The 27,441-nt window shown below is 35.8% G+C and overlaps 1 protein-coding gene across 1 annotated transcript in view; it reads right to left on the bottom strand.

Annotated features, from left to right (window-relative positions):
• The window catches only part of PPFIA2 (PTPRF interacting protein alpha 2), a 512,563-nt gene that overhangs the window by 44,694 nt on the left and 440,428 nt on the right, over positions 1-27,441 (bottom strand). Inside the window, exon 20 of the mRNA XM_053585751.1 lies at positions 27,256-27,349. Within this exon, the coding sequence (XP_053441726.1) occupies positions 27,256-27,349 (94 nt within the window). The remainder of the gene's footprint in view (positions 1-27,255; positions 27,350-27,441) is intronic.

Raw genomic sequence — 27,441 nt, 5'->3', positions numbered from 1 at the left:
CACAGGCACGTCCTGGCCCTGTTTGCTCTCGTCACCCATTCCCTAGGGCTTCCCAGTGACATTTCTTCACTGACAATCAGTTTCAAATAGCTCAGGCTCACTGGGACAGATGTATTTATAGAAGTGGATTGAATGATCAAAAAACAAATTATCATGTATTTGTTGGACACCTACTGTGAGCTAAGACCTGGGCTCAGTGTAGGAAACAGACACAGACCCAGGACCACAGGAGATCCCTTGTTACATACAGAAAACACACACCCAAAACTTCCAAAAATACAACACGATACACAGACAGCTGCTGAAACTGGGCGATGCACATCCTGAGTGTGAGAGTTTGGAAAAAGTGGTTAACAGCAATAAAAATAATTGGCAAAGGCTTTGTGCCCACTAAGCTGGCTTTGAAAGGCAGGCAGGAAAGAGTTGGAGATGGCGTTCTGAGCAGGATAAGCAGCACTGCAGGGGGTGCACAGCTGGCAAGTAACATGTCACATAACGTAGAAGGGAATTTAGAGTAAGCCTTCACAGGGTGTGGGAAGAGTCGACATGTTGAATCCATTAGGGAGAGAGGCATTTCCAGTTATGTGATGGGTGAGTGACATTAAAGGGCAGAAACGAATGCAGTTTACAATTGAATTTTGCTTCTCTTAGTAGAAAAGCCAGTAATTATGCACTAATCCTAGGAAACAGTAACATTTCCTCAAGTCAATCATATGAGTTGTACAAAAGCCATTTTTTTTAACAATAGAATACTTTAGTTTTGAAATTTCTGAGTAGTTCCCTAATAAAAATTGTACCAGGAAAGCCAGAGTTATCCTGTTAAAAACTCAGTATGATCATATAACTTTCCAGTCACTGTCTATCTCTCCAAGAATAAAAGCCAAGGCGTTTGGATTGGCCCTTCCCTCCTCGTCTCTATAATTCAACTTCCATCTCCTCCGGCAACATTGGCCTCCTTCCCATTTTTGAAAACAATGCAGGCCTTTTCTCTGTGTCAGGACCTTCACACCTCATGTGTCCTCTGTCTGACATGCTGTTTTCCTCTCTCTCCATATGGCTTGCTCCCTCATCTACTTTAACTATTTACTCAATGTCACCTTCTCGCTGAATGTCCCCTTCTGTGCCTCTTCCAACCCCCACTAGGAATTTCTTGTCTCCATACTTTGCTTTATTTTTGCCCATAGACTTTCTTTTCTAACATAGTATATTATTTACTCCTTGGTCTGTCCTTGGCATATATTCTGTTAGGATATGAACTGATGTCTAGAACAAAGTCAGGCTCAGAAGATGTATTCATAGACACCGTGGACATTGAACAAATGACATTCAGTGTTTCTATTTATGTACTTCTTGTCTCAGTAAACTGTGTCCCATAATGTTCTGTTTCAGTGGTATTATTTGTTGTAGTCATAATACCTTTCTTTATTTTACCTTACAATCATGTTCAGACTTTTATCCTTTAAAGGCCTTTTTTTTTTTTCTTAACTCCCTTTGAGTTTTTCATTTCTCAGAATAGTACTGATTCTAGCTGATTCCAGGAGTCTGATCTGGTTTGTGCTTCCTGATGGAAGTCTGGTTATAAGGAAATCCAATGTGCTCAAATAGTTCTATTGTCCTTGAACAGAAATATCAATCATACAATTGTTTGAGAAATTATTGAGCAATCTGGCTCCTAGAAAGTTTTATTTTCTTTGGTTGTTGTTTGTTTTGTTTAAATCACAAACTCTCACAATAACTTTAATAATAGTACTCTAAGAAAATGAGATGTGGAAACCCAGGTGCAATGGATTCTGCTCTTTGCTTCCCACCTGCTAGGATTGAATCTCAAGTATCCCCTTCAGGGTTGACAGTTTTACACCATGGAGAAATAAGACAGACTACATTGGATGGCTGGTTTTTATACCAGGACTGTATGCTACTTGACAGTAACTCCGACCTGCTACTCCTTAACCTGAGGGAAGTATCAATGATGTAAAATGAAAAAAAAAAAAAGCATTAAAATTCTCAAAGAAATATTGCAGTTAATGCAATAATCTCTACCATATAAAATTTGTAAGAGTCATATATCTTGGCATGTTCTCTTGGGAGAGAAGGAATGTTTTAAAAAAAGCACAGAGCAATGCGGTAATAGCAGCAAGGGGGCAGCGCCTGTGGCTCAAATGAGTAGGACGCCAGCCCATATACGGGAGGTGGTGGGTTCAAACCCAGCCCAGGCCAAAAAACTGCAAAAAAAAAAAAAAAAATAGCAGCAAGGCCCTGAGCTTAATACACGATGGTTTGCTAGCAGATTACTAAGGATAGCACGCTTATTTTCCACAGAAATTTTGTCAGAAAGGAGTGACCTGAACTGTTTAGGAAATACTGAATGAAAAACTGATTTGACACAATCAAGCATTTTGGATGTATTAGTGCTCATGTGTGGAAAGGGAGGTTGTCTGGAATGTTTTCTTCCTATAGCTGAAATTCAGCCTTTTTAAAGATGAAGTGACAGTTCTTCCAGAACGAGGTTGTAACCACTTACCCAAGTACAAATTTGACTCTGAAAATCACTATCTTGCTATTCTGGCCTGAGGAATCATGCTTCTTTTTCTTTCAGACAGTCCAATATTCGACTGTCTTTTCCAAAGGATCACTTATACATAATTGTAGTTATACGTTTCAGTTTTAAAATTCAAACTAGATTTTAGAGGACATTAGTAGCACTTCCTTTGAGAGAAAGTTTCAAGCACAGAGTTATTATCTGTGTGAAAACTTGAAAAAAAAGTACTAATTTTAGGGAGAAATTATTAGTTTGAATCAGTAAAACTTTTAAAATCATTGTGTTTCAATAAACACATTCTTATTTTCAATAAAGAAGACTGTTAATATCCTCGAAAGGCCTAAGAGTCTTGTTACAGATGGCAATGAGTTGCTGTGACTGGAAAGTGACATATTAGGAAGACCCACCACATGGTGAACACTCAGGGCTGTGGGTATTTGCACGTACATAACTTAATGTGCAGAGGGAAACCTGCGTTGGCTAAACCTGCTCTGAGAACAGGAATAAACAAAGGGTGAGCATTCTGGAAATGACTAGACTCGAGAATTTCTAGATAAACAATCAAGAGTGTTTTAAAACTGTAAATAAATCAAGAGCAGTTTCCAGAGTCGTGGTCTATAACTTCTAATACAGACTTATTAAGCAGGTATGACTTTGCCTAAATGACTAAATCTAAATGAGAATTTCTGGCTCCTCATTTAAAATTTTAAGTCTGTCTAGTGGGGGAAGGGATGAGTAGAGAGAGGGAAGAGGAAGGGGGTGGGGTGACATAACTTTTGGGGTGGGACACAATTATAAGAGGGACTTGACCTAACAAATGCAATCAATGTAACTTGTCTTTGTACCCTCAATAAATCCCCAACAATAAACAGAGAGAGAAGGAGGGAGGGGGGTGGGCCTTGGTGTGTGCCACACCTTCTGGGGGCAAGACATGATTGCAAGAGGGACTTTACCTAACAAATGCAATCAGTGTAACCTGGATTATTGTACCCTCAATGAATCCCCAACAATAAAAAAAAAAAAAAAAATTTAAGTCTCTCCTCAACTCCTATAGTTGTGGCCCATAGTAGCTACAGGAAAGGAGCTCTGCCCCACACCTTGCGTTGGCAAGCTGTCTCTGCCACACTAAACAGTACCCACATGCCTCCCGCCTTGTGTCCCTGTCACTTTGTCTTGATTTTCAAGATCTAACACGTTTTTCTTTTCTGAAGCCACCTTTTCCTTGTCCCTGAGGCAATATTGACTCCTGTCTATGGGAAAATTTGAAGCTATTTTCCCCATGGTATTATTTTATTGGAATTTATTCATTTACAAATTATTCTCCTCTAGTCCCTGGGCTTGAAAACAGGCACTTTGTAAGTCCCGTAGATAACCATTGATTAGGAGTTATCAGTTGTTTTTATAGACCTACTATGTGCCGCCTTTTGTCTTCAGCAAACAAACAAAGCTAACTGAAGCTCTGACCTCAAAATCAGACATTCCATTGAGGAAGAAATACTTGTATAAACACATATACAAATAAATAAACCAACTAATTGGAAGCCTTGACGTGCTCTCCGTAGCAGGTTAAATGTAGACAGCAGTCCGGCAGGGAGTGCCCGGGTCCCACCAGGCCTACAGTGTCTCATGGGTTCTCTTGGAAGAGGCAACACCAGAGCTGTCATATGTCCTTAAAACGTGGCAGGCTCTGAGGGTCTGGGGGAAAAATGTTTCAAGCAGAAGAAACATAGTATAAATGTTCTTTAAAAGAAATGGAATTGGATGTTTGGGGAACAGAAAGAAAGCAAGAAAGGCCAGTGTAGCTGGAGTGAATTAAGCCAGCTGGGAGGTGGAGGGAAACAGAATTAGAGAGATCAGCAGGAATAAAGCAAGAGCATGTGGGGTCTTGAAGCTGAAGTGAAGAATTTATTTCAAAAGCAATGAGAAGCCACCAGAGGATTTAACCATATGAACATAACAAAATTGCACATTAGAAAGGTCATTCCAATTGCTGGGTATAGAATAAATGGGAGACAGGCCAGAGTTGGGAGTTAAGGATACCAATTAGAAGGTGCTTAAATTTTTCAAAGAAAAGATGTGTTGTTTGGCTCTGGCCTGATGCATCCCAAATGTGCTTTTTACCATCTATCTATTCTCTAACTACTCAGTCTCTTTAAGGTTCAATTTTCTCATATTTGAAGATGATTATAAATGGATCTCAACACAAGTGATGAGAATTAAATAAGACAATTCTTACCAAAAAAAAAAAAAAAAACAACTTAGCATCCAGTAGGTATTTAATAGATATTCACTTCTCTTCTCCATTTTTTTCTTATTTTCCAAAAGCACTTAATTGTATAAGCCACTATCAGATTATTCCCTTTAAAGTAAACATGTATTAAGTTACCCCTCTGTGGAAATGGCTATAATAGCTTTATATTGACTATTGAAAACCTTGCATTCAAGGTAATTTCTGATATGCCTCTAAACTATATTTCCAGATTTACTTGTTAAATTTCTTCCCTCTAGCCAAACTTGATGACTCTCATTCCTTTTTTTTTTGGCTGAGGCCGGGTTTGAACCTGCCACCTCTGGTATATGGGGCCAGGGCTGTACTCCTCTGAGCCACAGGTGCTGCCCCTGGACTCTCATTCTTTATACTTCAGTACTTCTGGTATACCACTTTCCTTTCCACTGGGAATGGCCTTTCCTCGATATTTACCACACAAACCTTCTCTATCCCTTGAATGCCACAACCCAAATTATGTGCAAGACTCTGCTAGGCAGTCCACTGTATTCAGGGTTAGTATCTTTACACCAGATTTTGAATAAATGAAAGAAAAAATCAGCTACAACATACTAACAAACCAAGCAAAATCTTATATAAATTATTTAATTGGCATGAGTTTATTTGCATTTTGTCTTGCTCTCTTTCCCTAAATTTTATGGGAAATTTGCACAGTAGAGCAGCTTGAATACTTCCTCCTAAAAATAAATGGTATTCTTCTTCTTCTTCAATTACCTCCTTCTCTTATGCCACAATCTTTTTTTTTGTTTGTTTTCTAGAACAAGCTTGTTTGAGTCTATCATTCTTCACTTACTTCACTCAACAAGTAAAAGACCCAACAATATTGTGATTGTTAGCATGTGTTGAATTATATATTAGACAAACCTTTCCAGACATTGCTATTCTTTTGGCAACAATATTAGAACAGAAAAATTTAAATTTGTAAGTGTTTATAGTTTCAACTCTGAGAATCAGATTCATTAGTTACTCAGAAAGACACAGACAGAGGAAAGCGGAGGAAAGCGGTGTGTTTCCTTCCATACCCTTGCCAGTGAGGATGGTTCATCGCTGTCAGTGAAAAGAGATTTTTATTCTCAGACTACTTAGCCTGGAATGCTATTTTGGGATGGCCAATTTGTGCTCTGACTAAGTACCATACCCCACTGTTCCCTCTGTCACTCAAGATGGCCATTTCACTCACCTTCCATTCAATGCTTGTCAAGTTTCCCATCATACTTCCTAATGTATCTTCCATAACTTCCTATTTTCACTGCCACTAAACTTTTTACTCAACCTTTAATGGATCCTTCTCTCCAGGTTTCTTACACTACCATACCAAAAAGAAAAATCTACCTGGAAGACAAATTCTATAGCAGAGTATGTGAGAGAGAGATTCCTAAAGTCAAACTGCTTGGGTTTGGTCCTTTGCCTCACTTGTTAACTATGTATCCACAGAAAGTCACTTTACCTTGCTGTGCTTCAAGCTGCTCATGTGTCAAATGAAACTGATAACAGAATCTTCCTGATAGTGTTTTAGGAGGGTTGTGTAAGAAAACATAGGTAGGGTTGGGTGTGGTGGTCCATGCCTGTAATCCCAGCACTTGGAAGGCTGAGGCGGGTGGATTGCCTGAGCTCATGGGTTCCAGACCTGCCTGAGCAAGAGCAAAATAGCTGGGCATTGTGGTGGGAAGCTGTAGTCCCAGCTACTTGGGAGGCTTAGCCAAGAGAATCACTTAAGCCCAGGAGTTTGAGGTTACTGTGAGCTGTGATGTCACTGCACTCTACAGAGGGTGAGAAAGTGAGACTCTCTCTCAGAAAAAAAAATATAGGTAATGTGGTTATAACCACACCCCCATATAAAAGAAACAGTCAAAGATATAAGCTTTTACTATCAGTAATCACAGCACTGCCCTCTAAAACTCTTTCAAGAGTTCCTTAAATGCCTCAAGTATCATCCTCAAGCTGCATTACAAAGACTTTTCTGTTGAGTATTGATTTACCTTCTAATTATCTTTCCTTACTTCTCACTGGAATTGAAAATGTACTTCCATAAATATTGTAGTTTGCATATTACAAATCCCACCTTTGCAAATACCATTTTTCAAAGCTGGTAAGTTTTATCCCTTCATTTTCAACTATCAAACTCTTACTGCTGCTGAATGCTGACTTCCCTTTTATATGAAATATTTTGTGATCATCCATCCCACATGATTCTTTTCTCCTTTAAAATCTGGAAACATATACAGTCAGCACCATGCAGGAAGATCAATGATTGCTCTGTACACTTGGGGCCTCACCCCCTACCCAAGACCATACCATGCATTTTTTTCTTTGGACGTTCTAGCCAAGAATATCTTTTGAATGATTACTATATTGTAATCCAAAATCTCACAAGTTGACAACTACCTGGGATCCTTGACTGTAGCAGCTCATATAGCCAATGGCTAGGAGGAGTGAGAGTTATAAGAAATACCAGAATAGCTCAATAATGGAACACCTTGGTGGAAAGGGCATGGAGAGGGATTTAGCTCTCTTAACAAGCATGAGAGTTCGCCAGATGAGAGCGGTGGTGAATTGGCAGTCTCTACACCTGTGGTGTTGAGAGGCACGAGATCAGCCTTATATTAGGCTGGAGGAGAAGTCAGTCGGGAGCATGCGCATTCTATCACAGACCCTCTTACTCTGACTCTGTTTCCTCTCCTGCCTGCAGAACACCAGCATGGGGTCTCTCTGCTGAAGATCACCAAGCTCTCCTACAGACTAAGATCTTTCTATTCTAAGAAGACTGCTTTACTCTCAAAGGATAAGTTTTAAGTGTTCTATATTTTGTTAACCTCCCACTGCTTATTGCATCTTAAAAAGGATTAAGAATTCTGTGTAACAGTTGCCCAGGTTAGCTGCCAGAGATAAAATGCCATTTCAAACATGCCAAAAGATATTCTGTGAGCCATGTGTATACAGCCAAAGCTTTTGTCCAAACTCTATTTGGCACCTTCTTGCTTCCAACCTTCTTAAAAGGAAAGGTCTCACTCCAACCTCCAGTGAGACTTTCCTCACAAATATTTTTGCAAGACCTGACTGCTTAAAAGCCTCCCCACTATCTTCAAAATCAAGGCCAGTATCTCCTAAAAATACTCTTCATGATCAGGCTCCTATCTTTGTTCCCATTTTTTCTGCTCACTCAGCCCTGAAATATTTGCCATTCCTTAGATATCTCATAGTATTTTACTCCTCCCTGGCTTTCTAGATACCTTTCCTTCTTCCAGGAACAATTTGGGAGGGCAGGTGTCATCATAATCATAACAACTCGAACTTAACCTTCAGACACAATTCATTCTTCCTATAAAAATTCCAAGACCTCTCTGAGGCAAAATTAACTTTCTCTTCTATGCAAATACCACAACTGTATACGAGGTCTGACAATTAAGTGCACCGACTAGTCCTAATATAAGTGCTACACACCTCCCTGCTGCATATAGCTACAGTCACCCCTGACGTACTCCCTCCGGGAAGCTATACCCCGGCAGTCAGCACCTAGTCCACCCTTCAAAGCACTTCTGGAACTCCTTTTCTGTAGTGACCATCGGAGCTGTTGTAGGAGAGTCTAACAATTAAGTTCATGAACTTGCCACCATGTGCTTATGCTGGCATCACTGTACAAAGAACTCAGTAAAGTTTTATAACCTTGGCACATCAGCGTATCACAGCTGTTTGTGTTGACATGTGGTGGTGTTTTGCTGAGTAACATTCATTATGGTTGTTGTGTGGTTTTGTGTCCTGTACAATGACAGCTCTGATGGTCATTCCTAAGAAGGATGGATTAGGTGCTGGATGGCACTGGTGCATGGCTTCCCAAAGGGAGTACATCAAAGGGAACCACAGTGATAGTCAGCTGAGATAGGTAGCACACTTTTCTAACACAAGTTCATGAACTTAATTGTCACACTCAGACACTTTGGTTATCAAATGGATCCCCTATAGGCCAGGCTTCCAGGAAAAGCAGGAACTTCTCAGATAAGGAATTTAGTGGAGGGATTTAAAAGTAAGCTAGCTAACCTGTTTTTATTCCAACTTGCTCAGCTTATTTCTGTTTCTCCCCTTTTCTGGGGATGTTTTCCATTGCCAAGAATGGGATCTTCGGCCCCCATTCTGCCTGCACATCTAAAATTTGAAATCACATTTAATTTGTGTAATATAATTAGACACTTGTGTTACAATTTCATACAGTAGGTGCTATAGCAGAGATGTATCTACTGTGCTCTTTTCTTCATCTGAACCGATTCTTATTCCACATGAGGAATATACAGCAGTTCAAAAGAACAAAGTTTCCAGATGTAGAAAAATTAGGCCTTCAATCTCACAAAATAATAGAGAATGTGCATGTATCACTTACTGTGTGTGAAGCACTATCCTACGCCCTTTATATACCTTAACTGTGTTCATCTTCACAACAATCAGGTAACACACATATTGATCCACATTTGCAGATGATGACGCTGAAGAATAGAGGCCGTTTGGGGTCACAGAGCCAATGGCAGAGACAGAATTTGAACCCCAAAAACAGGACCACAGAGCCAGCTCTCTTAACTCCCATGTTACACTTTAGCTAAATAACCTCTCTGAAATTTTTCACAACTGATAAAGGGGGATAATAGCACCTTTGTCATGGTAAGTATAATATAAAGTAATAATCTCCCATTTTTCTTTCTTTTCCCAGCATTAATTCACTTTTATTGGTGACATATATTTATTTGATTTGCTGGTGAATGGGCAAGGCCTTCTCTTCCTTGTTGTCACACATTTCTATCCTCAACCCTGAGGGAACAAAGGAGGCGTGGCCCTTTTTTTCTTGCTACTCTTGCTAATGCCAAGTTCTACATCTTGGCCAGAGGAAGGTTCACATTCTAATTGAGACCAGGAAAGTTGAATTTGTTGCATTCTGTTTCAGTTCAATTGATTTTTGGTAATTGGCATACAGAATAATTCTCTAGCAGGAAAATTTCTTCTTAGGGATTTACTATGGCACATGACAAGTATTTAGTTATTGATAAAAACAGAGGAGATAAATATGTGGCTTGGTGACAGTGAAAAATAAAAGTCAAGGGGTGGGCGCGGTGGCTCATGCCTGTAATCCTAGCACTTTGAGAGGCTGAGGTGGGTGGATTGCTCTGAGCTCAGGAGTTTGACACAAGCCTGAGCAAAAGTGATACCCTCATCTCTAAAAATAGTGGGCATTGTGGCAGGCACCCGTAGTCCCAGCTACTTGGGAGGCTGAGGCAAGCCAATCTTTTGAACTCAGGAGTTTGTGGTTGCGGTGAGCTGTGACACCATGGCAATCTACCAAGGGCAGCAAAATGAGGCCAAATGGCCTCAAAAAAAAAAAAAAAAAAGTCAGCTAATGTGACAATGTAATATATTTCTTAACACCGAAGCACAGAGAATACATCTTCCTTACACAGTAATAGCAGGAAATGCACATAGATTTCCCATTATCATTAATTGTAAATGTATATTGTTCCATTAAAATTCAGCATTCAGTAGAGGTAAACAGGATGAAATTGCCTCAAATTTAAATTAGACAATTGCATATTATTGTAATGACATCATTGAGGAATGCATACTTGTTGATAAATTCTGTGAAAATCAAAATTGCATATGTGAAAATCTAATTGAAACTCTGGTCAGTAAATGTGAACAAAGTATGGTGCCACCCCAATTTTTTGGTTAACATCTGGAAGCTGAAAATTTATGTCTTAGTTAACATAATTATTCTAAAGAGAAATATGTCACAAATCCCAATCAGCTGCCTCATAACATTGATTAGCTAAGTATACGTACATAGCTTCATAAAATCAAGAGTTTCAAACTCAACATTAAGGTTGTCTTGATTTTGAAAGCACAGCAGAGTGTGATTTGTGTTATGTGCAAACGCACGCCAAGTGTGTGTATATGTGCATCCTATAACTGCATATTTTCACATTCACTGAATATCTGTAAAAATCCAAGACACATTTAAGTCATGTTTTAATTAGATCCTGGTAATACATGCTGGGTTGTTTATATCTGAAATAATTTGGTTACATTCAAACCAAAATCCATTCATATTTAAACCATTTTTCTTTAAGCTGCTCGAAATACAAGATGTAGGCTCAGGAAAGAAATTTAATTTCTTTGTGAATTTGAGCCAGAATTTACATAATTTCCTTCCTCCCTTTATTTTGAATTTAATTGTTTTCAAAACCATTAAAAAGGAATACATACACACACATACAAACACATACATACAAATGTGATTGAGCCATGCAATTACTCGTGTCATTATTGAAAACTGAAGGGACTTATATTACTTGGTGTTGAACAACTTCCCTTATGCAAGACACCATGGTCTGAAGTCTCTGGTGGAGACTGGAGAACGATGGTAAATTTGTAGGTTTTGGGGATACCATCTAGACTAGTTGGCTTCATCAGAGCCCCCTTTTGCCTACCTTGGAGGAAGTTCATAATTTTCATGCTTTTGAGAGTACACATATTCTCTCTCACATTCTTGTGGAGGACAGGAAGTTGGCAGTAATACTAGCAATTGCAGAAACTATGTCAGTCACCAAAGGTATGTAGCAAACAAGTGAAGAAGGTGGGCTATAATCTCTGTCTTCTGATTCCTAATTCAGTGTTCTTTGATCCTCAAAATTTTCCAAGTCATCTTCACCAAGTTTGGATTATCTTCCCCTGACAGTATATCCTCCTAAGCTCTCTTTTAGTAATTGTACTAGGGAAATGATTTTGAGGTGCTAAAAATGTATGTAAATTCCAAGCGCATGTGTAAGATAAGAAATTGAGTTTTAGAATAAAGGCGATCATATCAGTTTCTTACGGTCCCATTAAGGAGAATACAGAATTCATTCATTGTTTCTCAATATCGCATTCAATAACGAATGCGAGGAAATGAAATTTATGTCTTGGAATTATTTTTCTCATAAAACTTAAAAATCATTAGAAAATTGAAGATTAAATAATGATGTGAAAACTAAGCTTTAAAGTCCAATGCCCCAGAATCCTTATTATTTTCAAAAAGCAAGAGTTAACAACATTTATTTGGCCACAGTGGTTGACCAGGGCTCTAAACATAGCTTGCCTTGTATTTTTAAGAACTGTGAAAATAATAAATTATCCTCAGTGAAAACTGTATTGTTAAATAATCTCGGTAATGGAAACTATAATTTTATTAGAATGTAAAAATCATATAAATCATACTAATAAGCAATTTAATATTATAAAATATGTGACCTTGTAGTGATATACACTATGTAAAATATTTAAATAGCCAACTTGTAATACTTTCCATGGCTTCCAGAATAATCACATCTCACTGGAGTCATTTTATTTATGAAAAATAAAATGTTGCTGTAAATTTGAAAGCAATACCTCTCCCTCAGCCCAAAGTGTTTTAATGAGCTCACCATTTTACCAACGTGAATATTTTGTAGATATCACGCATATTTTGTTTTGCTTTTTTACTTTGAAGCCAAATTTGTTTTAGGAATAGATAAATACTCTAATTTTAACTTCAAGAGCAGAAGTTTAAATTTGAAACTGTACTCTGAGTAACACTGAATATTGAATTTTGAAACAACGGAAACAACACACATTCAATCAAAACCAAGGATTCCTCTGGACTTTTTCTGAGTGAGTTCTCTTGGAAAGACCTGGCATTGAACCCTTTCAAGCTAAGTGCAGTTCTAGTAGTGGAGAAATAAGTTTCTCTCTTGAGTAAAATGCATGTGGAGAATCACAGTGCTAGGGGATGTGCAGGCAGATTCAGACACGCGGCACGGTCTCTAGCACCTGGGTGGCCCACAAGTATCCCTGGAGCCTCACTGAGTGCCACATCAGCCTCAATGAATGACTTCCAAACAGGGGAAAATGAGTCCAGAATACCTTCTGACATGTGCCTAATAGAACCAAGGAAACTGACGTGCCTGAAAGGCCAACCTAATTAATTTGAATGTGAACATTTCTCTGAACCAATGATTCCTTTTACTCTGTGGAAATGAATACAGTTCACGATTTTCATTTCAGGTCAGAGGCAGTGCAGCTTGTGTTATAACTGAAGAGAGACATACTTAAGACAAAAAAAAAAAAAAAAGAGGATGGTGCTGAAAATAAACATGTTCAGCAGCCATTGTGAGTCAACTTACCCAGATGTGCTTTTCATGAGATGGAGAAGGACGGATGGAAAAGAAAAGCACACAAATGTTAATGGACACATTTCAATCCAAAGAAAGCCATGGAATAAAACAAGAGCATTATTTCAGATGTGAGGAAGCTCAGATATGAGAAAGACATGGCGCCTTTATTTATTTATTTTTTTTAATTTCACTGTGACACCATGACACACATACTCACTGCGTCCAAAAGCATATTCAGGCTGAAGGCAGTTCTAATGGTTGACAATTAAGTCTGTGTCTTGAGTTTGAGCCACTCTGAAACATGCATGACCACATTTTTTCCAGCCTCTAATACATTCCAGGAGGAAATTAAGGCACCTTGCTAAAGAACATTCTTTACTTCACAGGCTACTTCTGTGTTATTTTACAGAGAGAAACAGTAACTAACTAAGGTCCCTCAGATTTCCATACTGTTTTGCAAGCCTACTGGGCTCCATCAGAGGAACAGCAGAACTCTCTGTAGTAGAGGAAGTAATTGGAAGTGGAGAAAGTGCTAGTGTGAGGGTCACAAACCCCAGATTCTACTTTTCAGAAACTGGCCAAAATTACTAACAGCTTCTTATCATCAATTTACTAAACATCACCTATAGCAAGAAGAAATTTGTAAAGCCCTAATTTTATGATTCTAACACATGCTATAATAATAATGATGATAATTTTTGCAAAATCTATGTGCTGATAATCAGAACATGAGAAAATGTAATAGAAGAATTAATTCTATTACTCTTCTCCCCTTGACACATTACTTCCTCCTGTTTGAACCAGCAGAATATGTGTTACATTTGTGCAAATTGTATCTTTTTTTTTTATGGAAACACTTATGATTTGAACAAGCACTTATAAATGTTGATTTTAGGAAAAAAAGAACCACCTTGGTTCACCAATATTACACACATCATTGCAAAAACATTGAATGAGATGTCGCTTTTGATAAGTGCCCAGTGGCTCCCCAGATGTAGTAGAGGCAATGAAAAAATGCAGAGGTTAAATAATTCAACAAAAATTTATGAGAATATTGTTTTTAAATCTCCATACAAAGCATAATAGACCAATTATCAGAAAAATAAAACTGTTATTAAAACAACTGATAAAATATTCGATGTAACAAAATATGGAGCAGAATTTCCTATTTCAGAAATTAGGCAAGTGAGAGTGTATTTTTTTGTTGCACAATTATTATAAAGAAAAGATTGGCGTGTAATGGCACACCCTGCACGCGCCTCCTCTAAAGCCATTCATTCAGAGAAACTGTGTTACTTTTTATTAAATTGGCACTCTGGAAAGATGCGTATTTTGGGGGCTTAACTCCAGAACAGCTGTGACAAGGTCTTTAAATTTTCACATAAACAAAGACATAAATGTCCACAAAAATTGGCATCATAATGTTCTAACAAATTTAAGGCATGTTTTTCACATTATACATGCAACAGAAATAAATTAAGACCAAGAAAAGATCCTTTTAAGGTGTTTAAAATGGTTTCCTTGTCAAGATACCTGTAAACACTATAAGGAGCTCTAAATAAAAGGGCAATTTCCGAGCTTTCTGGGAAAATTGCCAAAAGCATTTGAGACCAGTTATTGCCATAGACAAAATAGTCTTTCTTAGCCCATCAGTTATCTAGGAATCATTTTACTATAAAACAAGTTGATTAAATTTGTACACAGTAAAATATTAATACTCCTCAGATATTTGCTTATATTTTTTTAAATAAAAACTTAAAACAACAAAAAAATGCCATTAAACATAAAATGTATGAAAAATTATGGAAATAAATAGGAACAACAAATTGAAAAATATCGCTCAAAAGGTTATTTCTAAACATTCTATTAACTTTCTATTATCAATTTCTATAAGTTGTTTGATTTTTCAGAGTTTTTATGAACTTTATCTTCCATAGTTAACAAATTTAAGAGCAATATTGTGCAGCTATCCCACTTTAGAATACTGAGAATGTCAGCTCGTGACTTTTGAACAAATACGTTTCACAAAGGACAAAAACCTGTGGTCACAAGTGACTTAGAGATGGTAACATAAACTTCAAATAGGAGGCAACATACATGTTTGTAAGGAAGATTTTTTTTCCTGGAAAAAGTGTTTAATTTTTCTTTTCTAAAAAACTGATACTTTTTTTCTCAGACATTTATTTTTAGTAACATATAACTTCGTTATTACCTTTCTCTCCATTCCAGAGTGTCAAGACTATGATAATAGATTCTATCAAGAATAAATACTTTTCAGTAAAGACCACTGTAAATAACAGGCAAGCAAGTTCTCTTCAGTGTGGGAAAGAATAGGTTTTTGTCACCATGTAATGAGTAAAATAAAATCCAGTTATTAGTATAATGTTTTCCTTGGGAATATCAGCATACATTTGGACATGAAAAGAAGAAATTACCAGCTGATATATGTCTTATATCCCAGAATGAAGACCTTAAATCAGTGGTTCTCAACCTTCCTAATACCACGACCCTTTAATACAGTTCCATGTTGTGGTGACCCCCAACCATAAAATTATTTCTGTTGCCACTTAATAACTGTAATTTTGCTACTGTTATGAATTGTAATGTAAATATCTGATATGCAGGATGGTGTTAGGCGACCCCTGTGAAAGGGTTGTTCGACTCCCCCAAAGGGGGCGCAACCCACAGTCTGAGAACTGCAGCCTTAAATGTTGTCAGTTGTCTCCCTTGCACCTGCCAGATGTCCTGTCCAACGAAGGGACCTTCTGCTGTTTATAAACTCACCAGTTTTGGAGGAGAAACAATTCAATTCACTAAATGAGCTCAAGTTGGTGAATTCAAAAATATTTTTAAATCAAATGTTGACACCATATTGTTTAGTGAATGGGTGGTAACTACACTACAAACGTGAAATAAAGGATTTCTTTTAATAGGTTAAACTTGAGAATGTTTAAAGGTTGATGGGAAAAACCAGACTGAAAAATATAACATCAAGGAGAAATCAACACAAAATGATTAAGATGAGAAGGGGAGACGTTGACTTAAAATGGAGGAGTCTAGTTTCCTGTAATAAGACAGGATGGGTAAGTGTTAGTATGTTTTGGGCATCAAATAATTCATGACACTTGGATAATTTCTTTTCTCTACATCCAAAACCTATTCTTTCCCATCTTCCACAGAACATGTAGGTTTGAGGGCAGTGGAGGGCTCTTACAAGAACTGCAGAGTGTGGGGAGAGCAGTGGTAAGATAACTATATTGGGATTATTGGGCAGTGTTGAATTCCCAAATGAAATCAGTTTGACGTTCCTGGTGTTAATTTTTGCCATTGGCATAGATGTGTGTAACTGTACACATGGAGAAGGAAAAATCACTGATGGCTGTGGTTGGGGTATGCAGATATGACCAAATAAAAGTGGAGTAAAGAAACTTAGGAATTTTGGATGTGTTGAAATTACAGGCATGGGATCTAAGCTAAATAAACAGGAGGGACAGAAAGGGTATAATGTGCTGGGGAAAGATAGAAGTTGAAAAAGACAGATTGCCGCAGAAAAAGTCAATAGCTTAAGCTGAAAGAGAGAAGACTGGTTTGGAAGGATTTACATGCTTCAATTAGTAAAGATGGAAGGAGAATGTTTAGGGTGATAACAAGATTATAATATGACCACAGAGTGTCTGGCTTGGAGTAGAGAAGGACTTTGGAAATGATGATGCTGTAAGACTTGAGGGTTAGTTGGTGAATAAGTGATCTATGTGGGTCGAAGAGCGTCCCAGGGTCATGACAGGATTTGCTTGAAATTTCTGCTTAAAGACAGATGATGGGATATATAAAAATAAATAGCCAAGGACCTTTCCAGTCATCCTTGTAAATAAAAGGAAATGGTTCAAAATTTTAAGTGTGGTTCATATCACATCACAGACAACTTTTCTTTATGCTAATACTGCCTCCTCATAACTAAAGTACCTGAGACTCGTTAAAGGTGGTTAAGAAATCTTTATTTCTCTAAGAATTTTGTTATTCATTTGCCTAGAAAACCTAACACAGTCAAGCCCAAATTAAATTGTTGATAATGTAAAATTTGAACTAAAGATATTGAATTTTATGTTTGTATATCTATGTGCACAAAATACATACTAAACACACATATATATTTATACTTCTTTAAATGAAAAGTCTTTTCATATTGAACTTTCTTTTTTTCCTGTAAAATCCTGATAAGGTGATCTAGATAATTACTGCTTTTCTCAGAAGTGTGAAACAAGAGAGAAAAATTGTCTTCATGAAAGGCTAATTTGAAGTAATTAGGGAAGAAGCCACATCTTCAAAGACCTCATGTAAGAGTCTATGTTTTTGGAATCACATGTGCAGCATTATTCTAGATTAAGGTGTCAGCTTTATATTTAAATTCACCTTAATTAGTGAATTTTTATTGAGAAAGCAACTAAATTATTCTTGCTATTAGACACTATCTTGTTTTACTGAAATGAATAATTCAGATCAATTCAAGCACATATTTAAATTTATCATATGTAATGAATATTACTACTGTTGTATCAAACTTTGGAATACTATGTGTAGCTAATTATATCAGAAAAAGGCAATTTAATAACACAGCCATATCTTATGTTTGAAATTACCTGTCCACTCCCACTCTGAGCCACTCTTTAAAAAGATGGTTCATTTGCATATACTTGTTGCTTATTTTGAAGGATGAGGTAGGGGCAGATGAGAAACTAATTACTCTCTAAGGGGGAAAATATGCCGCTTTATAAAGAGAGTAAGGGATTCTTTATAATACCCTATATAAAACATTAAAAATTATAGAGGGTATTCAGGGTGTAGTTGAGAATGGACTACATGTTCTTTAAATCATGGCCCTTCTCTAAGATCCTAAATTATTCCATGGAAAACTGTGCTTTGGAGATCTCTATTTTTGTATATCTAAGTGCCTGGAAAGCTTTGCTTCCTCATGCATGGAAGGAAATAGCAGTTTCTACTACAAAGGCTCTGTGAAAAATGAAATAATGCATTAAAATGCATAGCATTGTGCCTTACCTAGCACCTTACAACTGGTCAACATGATCATCACGTAGGTAATGGATACTATTATGATTACTATACAAAGAAAAGGAGGAAATGGAACAGAATATATGCGCATAGGAGATAGGCATATTCGTAAGTAAGAAATAGATACTAGGTGTACTAAGACCACAAAGAGCAAGGTAAGAATTGGAGGGAGAAAACTCTGGGGAGATAAATGGGAACCAGATATAAAGGATTCATGGGTGACATAAAGGCACTAGAAATTTACCCCAGGGCTGCTAGAAAATGATTGCGGGGTTTTAGGCAGGTTCAGAAGTAAGATTGGCAGAGATGTCTTTAGCTAAAGCACAACAAATGAATTCAGGAAGCAGAGACTAGAAGTAGAAAGACCATTGTAGCATTATGTCCAAAGCAGGAATAAAGACAATCATCAGATTTGAGAGATCTTTTTGTTTTTTTTGTAAGTATGTTGCCCTGGTAGAGTGCAGTGGCATCATTGTAGCTGCCAGCAACCTCAAACTCCTGGGCTCAAGCGATCCTCTTGCGTCAGCCTTCTGAGTAGGTGGGACTACAGATGCCCAGCCACCATGTCCAGTTAATTGTCTTTTTTTCTTTTTAATTTTTAGTAGAGAAGGGGTCTAGCTCTTGCTCAGGTTGGTCTCAAACTCCTGAGCTCAAGCAATCCTCCTTCCCACCTTGGCTTCCCAGAGTGCTGGGATCACACAGGTGAGCCACAACACTCAGTGAGAGATTTTTAAAAGTATCTAGTTGACTGGACTTGGTGACAGTCAGCATGTGTATGGGTGTGCACAGAGAAAGGACAGGGCAAAGAAGAAGCCATGTTCAGGTTTGGTCACTGGGGTGAAAATCACAGCCTAATCACTATGCCACTTTGCCGGGGTTTTTTCTTCATTCTAGTTCGTTCCATACCCAGCTTCTATTCACACATTCGATTACTCAGAAAATTTACTTTGAATACTTACAACATGCCAGGGTCAGTGTGTTAACAATTCCAGGATTCTCCTGAGTATAGTTCTCTTCTGAATTACAGAGAAACAATATCTTGGAGAAGGGACAATTCAAAGAGCTTGTAGTTCAATCCCTTGGCTGAAAGTAGAATTCCCTGGATAATAATCCTCTCATGTATACACATCCAGCAGGTCTACACTGGACATGAACATGGGGAACAGCTCCCTTTCCAGGTGATCAGTTTTTTTTTCCTCCTCATCTGTGATTGCTAGTAGTTTTCACTTGTGATTAGCTTAAATTTATCTGTAACAACCTCTGATTTCAGCCCAAGGTCTTATCAGGAGGTCATAAGGAATATGTTTGATTGTTCTTTCTCTTCTTGGCAGCCACACTCCAAATATTTCTAATATTTTTAATATATTAGTATTTTGTCTTCATTCTCCACCCTGCACATATTTCTAATTATTTCTAACAGTTCTTGAAGACATGGCTTTGCGTTATCTCGCTATTCTGGTCATGTTCCTCTAAATGTTTGCTGGTGGACTTAATCCAGAACTGAACAAAATAGCCAGCTATGATTTGGTCAGTACATAAAATCTTGAGCCTATGAACATTTTTAAGGATATTACAACTATTTAATTCTTTGTCATGCATTGTTCATTTTTCTACTTTGTAGAAACTTTTAGGAGCTCTGTTAAATTACGTATCTATATACACACACACATAAAAATATACATTATAAATATACATGTGTATAGTACATATATCATGTATGATACATACAATATAAGCCATAAATACATGAGAGATGTAAGACAATTAAGTTCACAAAGTCACCCTAGAAAAATGTTCTACATACCTCTCTGCTGAATATCTCTCTATGGTCATCTTCAAAGTACTACCATTTGCCATCTGGTGGCCATAGTGATATTCAGCAATGAAGTGTGTAGCTCTTTTTCTAGGATGAGTTCACAAATTTAATTGTTAAACCTCATAAATGAATATATATTCCCCCATGTACACAAATAATCAGTAAGTGTAGTACTGAAATTGGCTGCAAGATTATATAATTGCTCCTATTAAATTTCATGTTAGATACAGATGTCTCTGTAAAGGTCTTCCTTAAGCAAATTTTGCATCTAAAAATTTAACTCTACCTTCTAGCTTTGTATTTTGACAAAATCTGAAGTCTTTATTTAAATCAGCTGTGGAGAGGCTGGGTATGCCAGCTTCTGTTTTACTCAATCATCATCAATTCATTTTCTCAAGTCCCTGTGGTCATTTGTCTTTAGTTTGGAGAATATCTTTTAATAAGAATATTAGGGTGTTCATAGGTTTGTTGCACTTTTCTCATTCTCTTCAATGACTAGTAACTTAAAGAAGTAATCCTGTGTAAACATTTGTTTTCATGTCTTTGAAGATCTTTGAAGAACAGGATTGCATAATTCAAGTATCAATAATTTAAAACAATTCTTGGGACACAGAAGATACTAAACAAATGAGTCAGAAATTATCATTTTCATGTTCCATTAATCCAACCCGCATCCATTGATTTGTTTCAATCAAAACAAATGACACAGATATGTTTATAAAGGGAGGTTATTCTCCTATTATGTGACTGCTTTTAGTTTAGTTTTCATTTAGTAATTCTTATTTCACTCTTTTCAGGTCAATAATATTAATTCTGGGTAGAAATTATGGATACAACAGTATTTCTCTTCTACTTTGTGAGGAGTTAACATTGCACTTTTGGGTCAAACAGGGCAGTTAACAAAATAGCAACCCTATTCCTTTCTTCTCCTTCCTCCAAATAGATCAAATATATGTAAATATATATTAAAATAGAGCATTGGGGTTCTTTTAAGCTTTATTTTCCTTATTAAATTATAGTACATGTGGATATTATCATTCTTGGATATTATCATTCTTTAGTTTTGAGGAACTCTTATAGCTGTCCTTGGGTGAAGCTAGGCAGGGCTGTGCTTGTTTTGTTGGCAAAGCAGCACTAACTGTTTCAGCACAGGGAAGACATGCTTCCAGGATCTCACGCAGAGACGTGGTACATATTTTCCCAAGGAAATATTGAGAGCTTTGGAGTTAGGTTCTAAAACATTGTACTCTATTATACCTCTTGTGTTAGTTGCCTGGAATTGTTCCCTGGTACATTTGTCTGTACTAAATGAATTTTTGCTTAGAACAAATTGATCCAAGTTGTTCTCTGTTTCATACAAGACCCATCAGCTGATTTCACTGAAGAACTTCAATTTTGGAATAGGATGAAGGAGAATATACATGTTGTTGGCAACACTCTGGAGATGTCTTTCATGATTTTTTATTGTCAAAATTGTTTCTGGAAGCTCTAAGATGCTCTAATACTCTACAAGTGGATCCTTTTTGCTTTACCTAACCAGAGAACATGCCTACAAAATAGAGTTTTGTGGGAAATCACAGACATTTTCTTTCAATGTATATAGAATACTTACATGAGAAAATGTATTCAGAGACTCTAATACACCCTGCAAATTAATTTTGTGAATAAAACTCATGTATAAGTTTAACTTGGCATACGCACTTAATAAGTATGTATTAAATGAAAGAATGTTTGTATTAAACATGTATTAGTGTATTAAACATGTATAAAATATGAATGTTTTTCATGATGTTTATTTTTCTTAGAGATATGCACTCTCTGAACCTTCCAAATACCAGAAGATTAAAAGCGCAGAGTCTCAAAACACATGAAAGATTATGCATAGAAGGAAACTGTTAGGATTGTGATGGGAATAAATAAAATCTATAGAGCTTCACTTTTATGTCTTTGATGTTTGAACATAAAGATTTATTGGTAGTGATTAACTGTGTCTGCCATGCTCCAAGGATAAAACTGCTTCTCTGGAGAGGACGTTGATGATAGCTGAGTTGGGATGTTAATTTAATTTTAATGATATTGAAAAATTAATTTAAATATGTAATTAGTGTTAATTTGGCAGTGTTATCTATTCAGGATACTTAGGAAATTCTACCATTATAATCATATATTACCTATAAAGTAACTAAAAATTGAAATTGACAAATTAGTGTATTAATACTTTTGTATGATACCTTTTAATTTAATTTACAAGATACATTAGATTTCAGCATGCTCGTACATTTAACTAAAAAAGAATTATACACTGTTAAAAAGTCAGAAGAAAAACATTACCAGATAAAAAATGATAAAGCTAAAGATTTCATCTTTTATATTTCTGGAAGTAGGTCACCGTTCAGTGGATATCGTGTCAGTTTTAATTTTAATTTTAATTTTTATATTTATTTAGTTTTTATTTTGTCAGTTTTGATTTTGATATATTCACTGCCTATTCAGGACTTTCTTGAGAGTTACACAGAGGAATTGCTACTGAAATTACCTCATCTTTAATTATAGAAGTCTTGACAAAATTAAACTTCTTGAAATCAAAGTTGAGTCAGGAATTGTGAATCCTTTGGGGCAACACTTATTAGACAGTTTAGTCTAACAAGCCTTCAGATTGAGAGTACAAAGTAAGATGAAACATCACAAATTAGTATAGACTCATACTATGGCATTTCTGAACCCCAAAGATAAAGCAAAAAAATCTTAAACCTTTTTGAAATATAGAGAAAAAATAAATCTTACATGTTCTATATATCAGGGTACCAATCACTTGATAGAACTAGGAGGAAAGTTCTGAGGGAAAATTATTTATAACCAATAATTCTACTCTTCAGGAATTTTATCAATTAATTTTAGTTTTAAGATATATTTTCTGGTCTTTAATAACTCAATAAATTCGCCACTTACCCTATCATCACATTTCTAGAGATATGAAAAGTGGCAACTAAGTATATTCCAGAGGGAAAAAGAGTTAAGGAATATGACGAGATATTAATAAAAGTACTATTAACACTGATACTTCAAAAACTCTTCTTCAGACAAGAATTCTAATGATATAAAATTTTATTTCTTTTCTTGTGAGTTCATAGTTCTTAATTCTATAGTAACATTCATCAAATTGTAAAACACATTGTAAATGTGTTTTTCATGTGATGTGGGATTTATACCTATGCACCTTGAAAACCTGTGACTACCTAGCTCATTCTGATTCAAGTAAATTTAACTATTTGTGGGTTCAGGGTTGGGTTTTTGTTTTATTTAGTTTTTGCCACATAACTAAGCCACGTTTTACTAGCTTTATGGGCATTAAGGTTGACACATTTTGATTTCTGGTTGTTTGACTCCTTTGTCAACAAAGAAATTCTGAACTTACACAAGGAAGAAAGTTTCTATTTACTGGGCCCTAAGTATAGATTCTAAGTAAAGTTTGGACAGTCGAAACTCCATTTGAAAATGGAAGTTTTTGTTGACCAGCCCATGTAGGACTTTGGTCTTGCAGTAACTCTTTTATACCATGCAGGATAGATAGATAGATAGATAGATAGATAGATAGATAGATAGATAGATAGATAGATAGATAGGAAAAGAAAGAAAGATAGATACAGAAGATATAGATGTATATATAGATATATAATAGTTACATGGTTGGCTTTAAATGGCCATCCTAAAACACGTAGGTTTTAGCTGAAAGCTTGGAGGAGAGAGCTAAGAAAGAGAAATAAGTTCTTAAAGAAGAAGTTCTTAAGAACGGATAAAACCAGCATAAAAGAAAAGAGTGAAATTCTCAGGTCTAGTTGCTCTTAACATGAGTATTAGAAAACAGGGAAGATGTTTATTTTTGTAAAATAAGAAAAGTTTCGATGGATTTCAAAAATCCATTGAAATCAAGCAAGACATGATGGATGAAGTCTGAGAGAGTCACAGCACCGCCAGATGGAGCCCACTGTTAAAAAAACTGTGCAGAAATACAGTAACATGGAAACTAAATGCTGAGACTAAGTGACTCCGCTCTCAACAATTCGGAGAGCTCTATCAGGAGGGCACAGAACAGCTGCTCAAATCTTAAAGGGTAAGACCAAGGAAATGAATGGGAAGTATTCAGACAATTACTAAGTGAGTTTCAGTTTGACACAATTACCTTAGAACACATATTAGCTGTGCTCTCTATAAACTTGCTGAAGAAATTTATGGAATTGATGCTTTAGAGGAAAGTACAGCAGAAATGGGGCGTAGTGAAAGAAAGCCAGGTAAACAATAATAGATTGCCTTTAGGCCTCAGGTAGGTGTTGCCCTGACAAAAGAACGACGCCTATGTGTTAAAATTCAGGAAGGTAAAGATAGGAAAGATTTTATTGACTAATGAGTGCTTGAGCAGATCAAGTATATTAGGTTTCCTATTTATCCTCCTGGAACAATGGTAAGAAATACAAGGAAAAGATTTGACTGCACCAGGAAGCCAAGAAAAAATAGAATTAAGTTAGGGGCATAGATCGTATAACTGTTTCCACCTGCCTAGGATAAGTATACCTCACATTACACCTTTGTTTGTGACTGCCAACCTAGTAATTTCTGAACCTTGCAAGAATTTGTAATTTCTCTCTGAAAATAACTCCCCCATAGGGTTTTTTTCAAATGTGCCATAAATAAACTTTTCTAGAGATTTCTCTCAATTATGTTTAAAATCATAGATTGTCAATTCTAAATTGCCACTATATTTGCAAAATCGCAAATAACATTTCTCTCAATCTTCTTATTCCTACAGACACTAATGAATCTCTGGTATGATCTTTGAGATAGTGCACTTAAATCTAAGGTAAGTACTATGTCCTGGAAACATCATTTTGCTTGGTCAATGGATAAAAATGTAGAAACAACTGATAAAAAATCACAGTGATTACTAATTTTTCATGTACAACCTACAATATTCAATACTTTGAAAGAGGTTACTCCATTCTTAGTTTTTGCTTTTTTAAATGAAACGTATTTGAATTTTTTAATATCAAAAGAAAACTGCTAACCATGAAATTTGAACATAGAGGATTGTAATTCTTTAAAGTACACTAAAGAATATATGATGTCTTTGAAAAGAAATTTTAAAACATTTGAGACAATTCAGAAACAAGCTGACAATGTTTAAGAATAATTAGCAATAACGTAAAATTTGATAGAAATAAGTTGTGAAACCATACAAATTATAAGTAATTTAGCTTGGCTATCTAATGAAATTTATGCATAAAGACACTTCACTTTCTGTGACTGTTATGGAAGGCCTGAAAAACATGTTAGCAATTACTCATAAAATTCTCATGAACACTGGTTGCATATTTATGCTCATAAGGTTCTTGCTATGGGATAACTAATAACATGAAAAATGCTTTTGTACTTTCATCAGTTAACTTAGATTTGCTCTGTTTATCCATTTGAACTCAAATACTATTATTCCATAGGAAACAATTGTTCTGGGATATGTTAGTCATTATTATATTATAAGATGTTCTTAATATTCTTTTTACTATTAAAGATAAGTTGTCCACTGAATACATTTTATAATTACATTTTACCAAAACATTGCAAATTAAAACACAAAGTCAAGCATGGTAAGACTTGAATACTAAATATAAAATCAAAATCTGTTTATAACTAAGAGGGTACTTAGAAATAATCCTTTAAAATCAAATCACTCTAATAGTGCATGAAGTTAGTAAAAGTTAATTTTTAAATACAGTATTTTAAATCATTATATAATTGGAATGTTTAAATTTAGTATCTATTTAAAATATATTTAACTTGGTCCTATAAGTAACCCATTGCACTGCCTCAGTTACTAACCTTATATGCACGTGTGAAAGCTGGTCAGATTGCCATTCTTTGTAAATATTTCTTATAGGAGATATGAGAATTAAGTTTTAAGGGAAATAAACGATGTCCATTGGCCAGGTTGGGTTTTGATTATTCACATTTCTTTAGAATTGAAAAAGACTAAACAAATGTATCAAATTTAAAAAATGTATCAAAGAAGAATATTTTTAGTAAAATTTTTTTCAATAGAGTCACAAAATTGAATGCAAAATACCTGATAGGAACAAACAAACTTAAGATATTTGAAACAGATTATAATAACATTTAAATATATTTTTGAATGACTAGTAACTAAAGAAAAATATTTGTTGTTGAATATGACAGAATTTAATTGTATTCAAGAGAAGATATTCTCAAGGTCATTTTTTTAGATAATGTTTCTACTGACTTTGGATATGTATCTAATTTTTATAACTAGCAAATGAATGACCAGTTAGGTTATTGAGCTGTTCTGCAACAATATATTTATTTCCTAATTATTAGTAAACACTTGCAAAGCAAGTGAGAAAGCAAAATAGGAAGACAAATTGATTAGATTGTATACTAGGCATACAAGAGCCTATCTGTTACAAAATGATGACTGGAACAAGGAATATTTTTTCATAGGAAAGAAGGAAAATGTGAATACCATGAACACTAAGTAATACATATTTGAAAGGGAAGAAAAGGAATGACCAGCCAATAAATTCTGGAAAAATCAAAGTATTTTGCTTTAAAGAACATGTTCTAAAGGTGCTATTTTGTCAATGAAAATGTTACTATATATTTTTAAAATATGTTATTTATGGACCTGCTTGCCTTCCAACAGCTGCTGAGACTCAAAATTTGCCAATTTTGCAAGTCATTTAAATGTTCCATATTATATGTGAATGAAAGGATACTCTCTCAGTTTCCTGACAGATGCAAACAATCTGTTGGGAGTCTAAAATAAGCTTCTATTCAATCAGTCAGGGAACTGTCTCTCCTTTACTCCACATTAAAGAACAGATACTTAAAACTGTCATGTGAGGAAACACAAAGTTAGATGGTATACTCTCTTCTTTTTTCTTTTTTTTTTTCTTTTCAGTTTTTGGCTGGGGCTGGGTTTGAACCCGCCACCTCCGGTATATAGGACCGGTGCCCAACTCCTTTGAGCCACAGACTCTGCCCAATTAATTTCAATTCAATTTGATTTTAACCTCAAATAGGGGTTTACATGATTTTTAATGCTACATTTAAGCATTTTAAATATTCTTGAGCTTCTAAATAAGTGTTTAGGTCACTTAGAAGAAACTTTTTATTTCTACTAAAGGCTGAAATTTTTTATACATTTTCAAACTCGTTATAACTGGGAAACCTGAGTTGTTTTCGGTACTACCAGGAAATTACTCTCTTGTAATTACTGAGAAATTCCCAATTACTCTCTTTGTAATGCCCTACAAACAATGATAAAGAATAAACATGAGTTAAAAAAAGAAAGAAAGAAAATCTCCAAACCTACTTTTTCTTCAGTCTTCTGTCCTTTTCTGCTTGAGTTCCGAGTTTTCCCAACCCCAGGGACTCCTGAGCTGCAGCTTCAGTCTCCATATAGCCTCCTAGGAAGAGAGAACTATTCAGATGGTGTTGCATGAGTTATGTCGATTCTGAAAGCGGTTTCTTAAAATTTTGAGCAAGTGTTTAGTATCAA

The sequence above is a fragment of the Nycticebus coucang genome, chromosome 3, assembly GCF_027406575.1.
Source record: "Nycticebus coucang isolate mNycCou1 chromosome 3, mNycCou1.pri, whole genome shotgun sequence".
NCBI classification, from domain to species: domain Eukaryota; kingdom Metazoa; phylum Chordata; class Mammalia; order Primates; family Lorisidae; genus Nycticebus; species Nycticebus coucang.
This window is presented reverse-complemented; position numbering and strand designations above follow the sequence as displayed.